Source organism: Parambassis ranga, chromosome 12, assembly GCF_900634625.1.
Source record: "Parambassis ranga chromosome 12, fParRan2.1, whole genome shotgun sequence".
NCBI classification, from domain to species: domain Eukaryota; kingdom Metazoa; phylum Chordata; class Actinopteri; family Ambassidae; genus Parambassis; species Parambassis ranga.
In genome coordinates, this window is record NC_041032.1 from 7089614 (window position 1) to 7099333 (window position 9720).

Here is a 9720-nt window from a genome sequence, read left to right on the forward strand (position 1 = left end):
TCTCAGTGTAATGGTAGGTTGGCAAGCTCCAAATGAATGTGTTACAGGTCTGTGCTAGATAAACCTATCATGAGATTGGATGGAGGGGAAGTTGAAGAACAACAGGAAATGAAAATAGGGAAATATATTTAAAAAAAGTTTGACTGGTGGTATTAAAAAGATGTTGACTGTACAAATATGCTGTACTTTTTATTTGGCCGCTCAAAACCTAATTTCAAGCTGATCATTATAGACGTACATGATCTAACACGATAATCCAGATAGAACTACATTTACATAGAAATACAGGCTACAGATAAAAAAATATAATTTATAAGTGTAGACTAACACACTATACAAAGAAGTATAATTATGTCTACTGCTAATTAAACACAATGGAAATGTTGCTGAGCAGGTGAAATAGCGGCCTCTGTGGCCACAAATTGTAATTACAGGATTTACTAACCTACGATAACTATAAAAAGTTCAACAAAACACAACTTAGAGTTAGAGTAGTTATAAACACGTTTTAAACATGGTACACTAAAAGAGTTTCACCATCACAATTGTAAGGGGAATAAATGATCGCACAACTGGGAGCTGATCGCTACCAAGATGGCGACAAAACATCTCAGGCAAACCTGTCCTTTTTTTTATTTATTGCAGGTTTTGGCTTCAAGATATCTATTTTATTTTTCTTACAATGGCCTACTTTAGCAATAGGCCTACATAACTTTTACTAATGGAAAGCATCTGTCAATAGTTTACAGAGGAGGATTGGGGCCACTAAAAAAAAAAAAAAATTGTCATGACACAAAAAAATGTATTCTGTCAGACTTTTGAGAAAAAAGTCAGAATCCTAAGATTAAAGACAGAATAATTTTTCTGACAATTTTTAATTTTTTTTGTGGCCCTAATCCTCTCCCGTAAAATAGTAATATTAAGATTAAGATTAAGAAACCTTTATTAGTCCCACAATGGGGAAATTGCATTTTTGCAACGGCAGATACAGACAGCAAAGGATAAGTTAAGAAAAGATATATACATTATAAAATAGACTACCAATAAAATATAGAATACAATCAAAAAACAGTTTACATATTAACAGTTATTGCACAGGTGAGTAGAGGTAGAAGTGGTTTATAAGAAAACTGTACGTAGTGCATCAAAAACTAAGTAAATAATTTATTGTACACAATAAATTGTAATATTATTACTGTTCATTACCGCTTTTGAAAGTATTATTTAAAAAACATGGACTGCTGGGGAACAGAAGCAAAGACCTGAGTAGCTGTTTACAGTAGAGCTGTAGTTTATTGGTATATTGCTATTTGTCATAATGTTTTCTAGCTTTATAGTGGAAACATGACTGACACCTCTCTCTCTCTCTCTCACTCTCTCTCTCTCTCTGGGGGTGGGGGGCTGTCCGCGTCCCGTCACCCGCCCACCCCCCTCTTTTCCTCCTCCCACCCCCCACCCCCCTCCAGGCGTCAGTGACGTGCAGATAGAAAGCGGGACCTGCCCTCCCGTCGCCATTTTTCGGTCTCATACTCGCACTTCTGGTGTTTCGGGTGAGGGGGGGACGAGCAGAAACAAGGGAAAGTATCATATATTTAAGAATCACTAAGCCGGGATCCCTCGTGAGCGGTCGGGAATGCACGCGGGAGCTACCGTACACGGTCGCAGCTCCTGAGATGCACGCGCAGGAGACACGCCGCTGCCGTGAAATAATTTTGTGCGTGAAGACGTGTTGCGGGCCGCCATTTTTTTGCCGTGTTGCCTCAAAAGTCTGCTCCGAGTCGAGAACGGGGATTCAAAAACGCATTTCCATGACGTGTGCCTTATCGTGAGATCAAGAAGAGTCAAACTAATCATTTCGTCTCCTGCTCGCGGCTTCTGGCGTCCTTCAGCAGACATGAGGAGTTATCAGATGTAAAAGCTGAGGCCACCTTTTCCGTTCTCATAACTGACACTGACTGGAGGAGATAAATTATTAGAAGAGAAGCTTGCTTGTTTTCTCGGAAGGCGGAACGAAAAGGGGAAGCTTCATTGATCATTTGTTGCTCCTTCGGCCTTCGTCGATGTTAATCTGTCGTAAGTTTATTTTATTTTCCTGCTTTTTGCTCGCTCTTAACATTTGCTCAGCCGCTAAGCGCTGAACACAGGAACCACATTATGTCCCAAAGTTGGAGCAAGTCGGTCGCAGCCTGTTTCTGAAAACGTCAGATTGCTTTTTTGTTTGTTTTTTGTGGAGCCTGCAGCGTTTGTGCACAAATCGCTCAAAGAAAAACCCCTCACAGGGCGACGAATGCCCTGCCCTGCATCTTCCAAATCCTACAGTTTGCTGCGATTGGCTGATCACAACCACGCGTACACTTTTTTAACTTATTGTCTTAAGGCTGTATTGTTTTTTCCTCTTATTTGTGGACTTTGTATTAACTTATTTTTTGAACAGAAATGTCAACTGCTCGCTTTGACTCATCTGATCGGTCCTCCTGGTATTTTGGACCCGTGTCACGACAAGAGGCACAGAATAGGTTACAAGGACAGAGACATGGCATGTTTCTTGTTCGAGACTCGTCGACCTGCCCGGGCGATTACGTGCTGTCAGTATCTGAAAACTCCAAAGTGTCTCACTATATCATCAACTCTTTGCCCAGCAAGAGGTTTAAGATAGGGGATCAAGAATTTGAGCACCTCCCGGCTCTCCTGGAGTTCTACAAAATCCACTACCTGGACACGACCACGCTGATAGAGCCGGCCCCCAGGTAGGATGTCAGCCAGTGCACTTCCAGCACCTATTAACCAGACTGTCTATTTTTATCACGACTAACCTACTTTCAGGCAGTTATGTCATAAAGCACCCAGACTGGCTAATTTGAACAGCACTGTGTGAGAATGTAAATAAAACAGCCTGGTGTACTTTGAACAGCCTGTGTGTTGCTGAGAAGTTATTATTCTGATTCAAATGTGACCAAATAATATAATACTTTAGCCCATTTCCATTTGTGCTGTGTTTTTCCCAGGTATCCAAGCACATTGACCGGTCCCATTCAGCCTATGATCGGCGTGGAAGAAAATCTGGAGTATGTGCGGACTCTGTACGACTTCACTGGCAGCGATGCGGAGGACCTTCCCTTCAAGAAGGGGGAGATCCTCATCATCCTGGAGAAGCCCGAGGAGCAGTGGTGGAGCGCCAAGAATAAAGACGGACGCGTCGGGATGATCCCTGTGCCCTACGTAGAGAAATTGGTACGACCCCCGCCCCACCCCGGCCAGCCTTCCCACGGGTCTCGCAACTCCAACAGTTATGGAATCCCCGAGCCCTCCCACTCCATTGTTCACGCCTACGCCCAGCCTCAGACGCCTTCTCCGTTGCCCCCTGGCACACCTGGAGCAGTAATCACTCCTCTACCGTCCACGCAGAACGGCCCCGTCATGGCAAAGGCCATCCAGAAACGTGTGCCCTGTGCCTACGACAAAACGGCTCTTGCTCTGGAGGTAAGGTTCATTTTGATCTTGCTGTCTCTGCTTTCCGTCTATTTTAAGGGGTTACACAGGCTTCTGCTGTTTAATTGATATCTTAATGCTTTTTGTAGATATGGTGCAGGTGAACCTTTTGGTTCACATTACATTTTTCAGGCTGTACCTTTGATTTGTAATGCAACAGCATGCAGTAAATCTCTGTGCCAAGTAAGTGCCTGGGATACGTCTTGGCATAGGCTGCTCAGCTTGAAGCTGCACTGTCTCATCATTTATCCCAAAATAAACATAAGATGCTGCTTGTATCCAGCTCAGCCATGACAACACAGAAATGACAATGTTTACCTGCTTGACCTGGAAAAGATCACTTGGATCTCATTCTGAATAAAATAAAATACATAAATGAAATTCCCGACCCCTCGTAGATCACAGCGAAAGTTTCACAGTGTGGTGATATTTTTTTTGTTTTTTGCTTTTTATTTAAATTACAGTAGTTGGTAGCTGCTGTTAGGAAAGGAAAACACCAGTGCTATCTGAAGTGTGACCACAGAAGTCTTTGCTAGTTTGATGTGTGAAAGTTAGCGTGTGGCTCTTCTCAGTCTTCAACACAGTGTATGTCTATGTTCTTGTTTGTGTGGTAACAACATATGATTCATTATATAGTGAATGCAACAATTTCAACATGTTACTTGGAAACTGTTATCTGACTTTGTGATTATGTTTTAGTGGTAGTTAGTATTCACTTTGAATGAATGAACCACTTGTATAACTTGGTATTTGATAGTTAAGACACCATTCAATCTGGCTTCTGGTTGGACAAGCAGTCACACTGACATGAAAGAGGAGGTATAAGAGATTAGTGCGCTGTTTTCTTGGAATGATAGAAGCAAAACACCACAGAGGCAGCTGCAAATTGAGGGTGGGTGACTCAGTTTTCACTGATGGGCGATTGAACCCCAGTTGTTTCAAGCTAACAGTGGCCCAGGCTCTCACTACTAGCCACCTAGCTGCTAAACTGGCAGCCGCTCTGACAGCCATACTGTTTCATTTCACAGCTGTGTTGCATTTTTCAGCAAATACAAATCTGCCTCGACAGTGGCAGCATGTCGAAACACGCAGTGTAATGCGCAGTGCACACTTGAAAACCAAAATCTGGTGAGGCTCCCAAACACAATGCTCTGACAGGAGATGGAGCGGTAGTGATTCCCCCAGGGGACTGATGAAAATAAAAGCTGTCTTAGCTTAGCTCTTCTGCTATTCACTGACATCAGACTTTGTCACTGGATGATAGATGTAAACTGAGAGATGGAGAGATACACTTGTTCATTATGACTCTTGCACAGAAATGAGTGTAAAACATGCTGAATGCTCTTCATGCAAAAGGTTAGCCAGCTCTCTGCCAGCATTAGTCACATCTGCCCTTCCTCTGTGTGTTTTGTTTAACAATTGACAACTAACAACAGTCACCTCAGAAACATGCTTATTCAAGCTGACACTGACTTGGGTTAAATTAATCAACAAGGTCCTGTGACGCAGGCCTGTCTCTGCACCCTTCACTGCTTGTCAACAGCTACACTAAGTTATAGATGAGAGTTTTTATTTATTAATAATGCTGTTCTAAAGTCCACATAACCAACCTACTGGACTAGATAAAGGAGCAGAAGGAAGGCTAAAGAGAAAGGGAATGTACGCATGTGAGAACTGGAACTGAAACCAAGGTCTTGCTCTCTTGGCACTGTCTATTCGGTGTAATCATGGTTTAGCAGTGAAGTAAATAGAGCTTTTGTTGCAGATTTGAGAATTACTATAGATTAACACTTAAGTTATTTCCCCTTTTGCAACAAATGCCCTGAAGCACCATAACATTTGCTATGCTGTGCATTTCTCTTAAAAACGTCATCTTTGCTTAAACCTAGCACACAGTGTCATTTTGTTAAGCACAGGAATTGTGTCTTTCGTGGAGAATGCAGGTCAGGTTTTTGGAGTCGCCTCCACACTTGTAGGAGCAGTGCAGACCACACTGCCTGCAAAGATACTCCATAGCCAGTTACCTGAAGTGTAGCAAATACAGATACCCAAATGCATGTATATTGGATTGCAGGGTCGCTACACTTGCTGCTCCTCTGTACCCCACTTCTCTTGATCTGACCTAAATAACTCAAGTTCTAAAGAAATCCTGGAAAGCCCTTACTTGGGCGTTATTCACTCGTTATTCACATAAGGTGTCCTAACTGTTGTGCAACCCCCCCCACTACTTTGCTAGGAGACTGCGAGTGTGATGATCCTTCACACTCACTCACCTTTGCTCTACATATGTTACTACATATGAAAAGAACTGAGATATGCTGTATATTTTGATGATGAGGTGCAAGATGCTAGTCCTGAATTAGGTGGTGCTTAGTAAATCGGTGTGACCATAGTGCAAAGAAAAAATGTAGGTATTTGCATTTTGGGAAGTCACGAGAAAATCCATGAAACTCAACACCCAGCATTTCCCCTGGTATTTTTGATTTAGTGCTCTAAAACTTGCACATACCTGCTCCTGTCTCATCATGTCTCTTCTGTCTGACTCGCACTGAAGATGTTCATGGCTTCTGGCAAGAACCCTTTGGTTTTGTGATGCGGCTATTTTTGGGGGCATGTGGGGTTCAGAATGCAGATGTGATGAGTTATTTATTCACTTGAGAGACTGTCTAAAAATAAGGCTGTTTTGTTTGTATCCTTGTTCTAATGTCAGTTGTATAGTGTGTAATCTTAGTCAGTGTTTTAACAGAGAAGATTTGTATCTAAAAATTAACATGTGAAAAATATATAAATGTAAATGTTTGCCAAGTAATGTCAAAAACAAAATTCAGCTTCTTTCAAACAGGCTAATTCAGGAAGTGTTCTTTTTTTAAGCAAATCATTCAAAGGATACATTTTATGACTTGGATTCTTGTCATTCCAGAATGGCATCATACATTATTGTTACAGATGATTTCTAGGACAGGATGTCCTTGAAGCCTCATTCATCTTAATACGATAAAATCATGTGGCCTCACATTGAAGTTTCAATCATGGTTTTGATGATGGGGACTTTTCCCTTCTACTCCTGATGAAGAACATATTGCTTTAACAGATTGGGGTCACGGTCAGTGTCACTGGACCATCTGAGTGACAGTGCTGTGCTCCACTGTCATCTGTTCACTCTTTTTTTTTTTTTTTTTTTTTTACTTTATGCCTTTAGTTGATAATGACAGAGGAGGTGGGAATAGAGGGAGGAAGAATAGGGGATCCTTTCAGATGGAGATCAAACTCAGGTCTCTGTGCTTGGGGCATTTTGCACATACATCATGCACCCTAGCCACTCAACCTGCACTCTCATCTATATAAAGTACATTGAAATGTACAAATGAAAGTCTGATTGTCACAAGTGCTTTGTTGGTGCAGTTGGGAACAGATTTTGAATTGAGCTTTAGTCTTGTGTTCTGTGTTTTGCTTTCTTGTGCTAGTTTTCCTTGTTATTTTAGTGTGTATGTTTTGTAAAAATATGCAAATTGATGTTTCTAACATTCATGTTAAAAGAATACTCAAAGGCACGTGTGTAATGTATGGCACATCCTGCAAACAAGTCCTCTTATAACTTGTCTTGTCTTCCTCTTCTCAGGTTGGAGACATCGTCAAGGTTACACGGATGAACATCAGCGGTCAGTGGGAGGGAGAGGTAAACGGACGGAAGGGTCTCTTCCCATTCACCCATGTCAAAATCATAGACCCCCAGAATCCAGATGAGAGTGACTGACCTAAGACTTGGACCAGAGTCTCTCACCAATATCAGCGTATACCTGAAACCTGCTGGCCGTTTCAACCTCCTCCCGCCGGTGTCACGGTTATGTGCTTGCCTGCTTGGGGCTGTGCCATGATAGCGACCCCTCTGTTGTTGCCAACTTGTTGCAAGGCTTTCTGACTGTTTACAGCTTTTGGACATCAGATCCAAACTAAAACCTGAACGCCCACTTCTCCCGGTTCCCCTTTTCCGTGTCTTGGTTCTAGGCCAGGCAGCGTGTCTACATTAGTGTCCTTTTCATTTCCAGATCACTGGGCATCAGTGTGAGTGTGCATATGTTTGTGTGTGGGTGTGTGTATGTTTATGTGCATGTGTTCACAATTGATATTTACCATATTACATAACATGTTTTTTTAATTTGATTTCTCTGAATATTTGATACGTTTGAAGTCATGGGGACTTTCGAAAGCGTTGATGTGTGTTTGTGTTGTTTAATGTGAGGATATTTGTGTGAAATAGGGAAAAGGCAATATCCCTATGGACTTGGGAGAGCACTGAGGCAATGAGGAGCTAACCAGCCAGTCTAATGTTATTCCTCCAAACAATCACTGTTTTCTACCTTCACCATTACACAACCACACACATACTCATACATATTGGCCATGAGGTTAACAGGTTGTTTTTTCTTTATGATGTGTGGTATGTGTCGAGAGGAAGCAGTACAGACGGATGTGTGAAGGTGGTGACTTGACATGGTTTACCCATCCATTCTACATCCCAGCTGGCTGATGAGACTTATTTATCTTATGCTAATAAGACAAGACATGGCCATATGTGATTTATCTTTTCCTTTCTTGTGCCAGAAGATCAACATTTCTTTTTGTTTTGCTTTGTTTTATTTGGTGACATGGCAAATATGTATGCTAGAGTGAGGATTCTGCATGTCCACTTGGTACCTCTTTACTCTCACGTTATTTTGAACTAAAAAGACATTGCTTAGAGATTAGCGGGGTTTTTTTGTTGCGTAGGAGTGCCAAGCTTCCAACATGTTTTTAAAAGTTAAACAGCAATGGTAGAAGCCCCGGCCAGCACTTCCCATAAGCATCTTGACTACAAGGCAAAGAAAGGAAAAAAAAAAACAGTGGGCATGACTGAGGCCTTTCCCCTAAAGCGAAAACCTGCGCGTTCAGTGGCAGGGTGGTCAGGGAAGGAGGAATGTCTGAGCAAGCCAATGAGATCCCATCAATGCCTTTTCAGAGTGAGAGAAATCTTACTCGTTGCGCATGCAATCCCATCTCTGTTTTGTTTTTAATGTGATGTCGATCCTCTTCATGTAGGATTTTAACTTTCAATATTTGGTCCATGCACATTTTTTTTGTCTCATTTTATGCAAACAAGGCTACATCAGAGTAGTGGAACGAATCATATTGTGCTACAACCACTACTGTTGATGAGTAGGAGCTGAGGATGAAGCATTTGCAAGCAGTGCAGAACCGTAGATTTCTGCTTAAGAACTATTACTAAACAATATTGCGTAGCTTTTAGTTGTATGCCTCATTTCCCATTTGGTCAGTTTCTAGATGGCTATTAAAATCAAGCTTTTTTGTCAAATTATGTTTTCAAAAAGTACCTAAGGTGACATTTACAAAAGGGAAAATGCCTGCTGGTTGCCTCTGTGCATGATCTCTTGGCCAGAGGGATGGTTTTACCTGGCCAAATGCTGCTTAATCTCATTTATTTCCTCATTTAAATAAAGGTTTCTCTTATTTTTAATCCCACCTGGTCTGCCCGAGCAGGCTGGGTGGGTTTCCTTCTCAAGCTTAATGAAATCTAATTAAGCAATACACCCTGATTATTTCCTTTTCTTGAGGTGAACGTGCTTTTCTTATGCTTCAGAGTTATTTTGTAATGGCATTAACAGTATTACTGTGCTCTTTTCTCATATTCTAGGACAGCCTGTCTTTTACTTAAGAATTAAAAATTGTGCCTTTTATTTTCTTATACCATTTACATGTGTTAATATTTCCCATGGTTAACACCTTTGCTGGTATTGACCCTTTATGTACAGAACAAGTAAATAAAATTTACGTCTACTTCTTTAACTTGCCTTCTCTGGTGTGTGTCCTCCATACAGTGCGTGTCTTTTTTTATATTAACACGCATGGGTGCGTGACGTGTTTTGCAGTGGCTCATTGGCGTCCCCCTTTGTGTATGTAGAGCACAGGACAGTTGCTCTAATTTTTGACAGTTCCAGTTTTGATTCTGCCTGCGCCCAGGAGAAAGGAAGCAATTAATGAATTTTAATGAAGTGCTAAGAAAAGAAAGCCAGCTGACCTGCAGATGGGGGATAGAAAACTTTTCAAGGGCAGCGTCTGACAGGCACATCCTGTGTTTGTTCAGCACTTTTGAGTAAAATCAGTAGCATATATCAGGATTGTTTGAGATCAGGGGCTTTTCTGCATTGATGCCTTTCTGCTATGATTTTTGTTTTT

At 41.6% G+C, this 9720-nt stretch overlaps 1 protein-coding gene across 1 annotated transcript; it reads left to right on the forward strand.

The window, feature by feature from the left end:
• Positions 1 to 1503: 1503 nt before the first annotated feature.
• Positions 1504 to 9330, forward strand: crkl (v-crk avian sarcoma virus CT10 oncogene homolog-like). Its single transcript, XM_028418309.1, has 4 exons — positions 1504 to 2073; positions 2435 to 2747; positions 3006 to 3480; positions 7109 to 9330. Exons 1-4 carry the CDS (start codon positions 2061 to 2063, stop codon positions 7241 to 7243), a joined length of 936 nt encoding a protein of 311 aa, XP_028274110.1. The 5' UTR covers positions 1504 to 2060; the 3' UTR covers positions 7244 to 9330.
• The last annotated feature ends 390 nt before the right edge of the window (positions 9331 to 9720 follow it).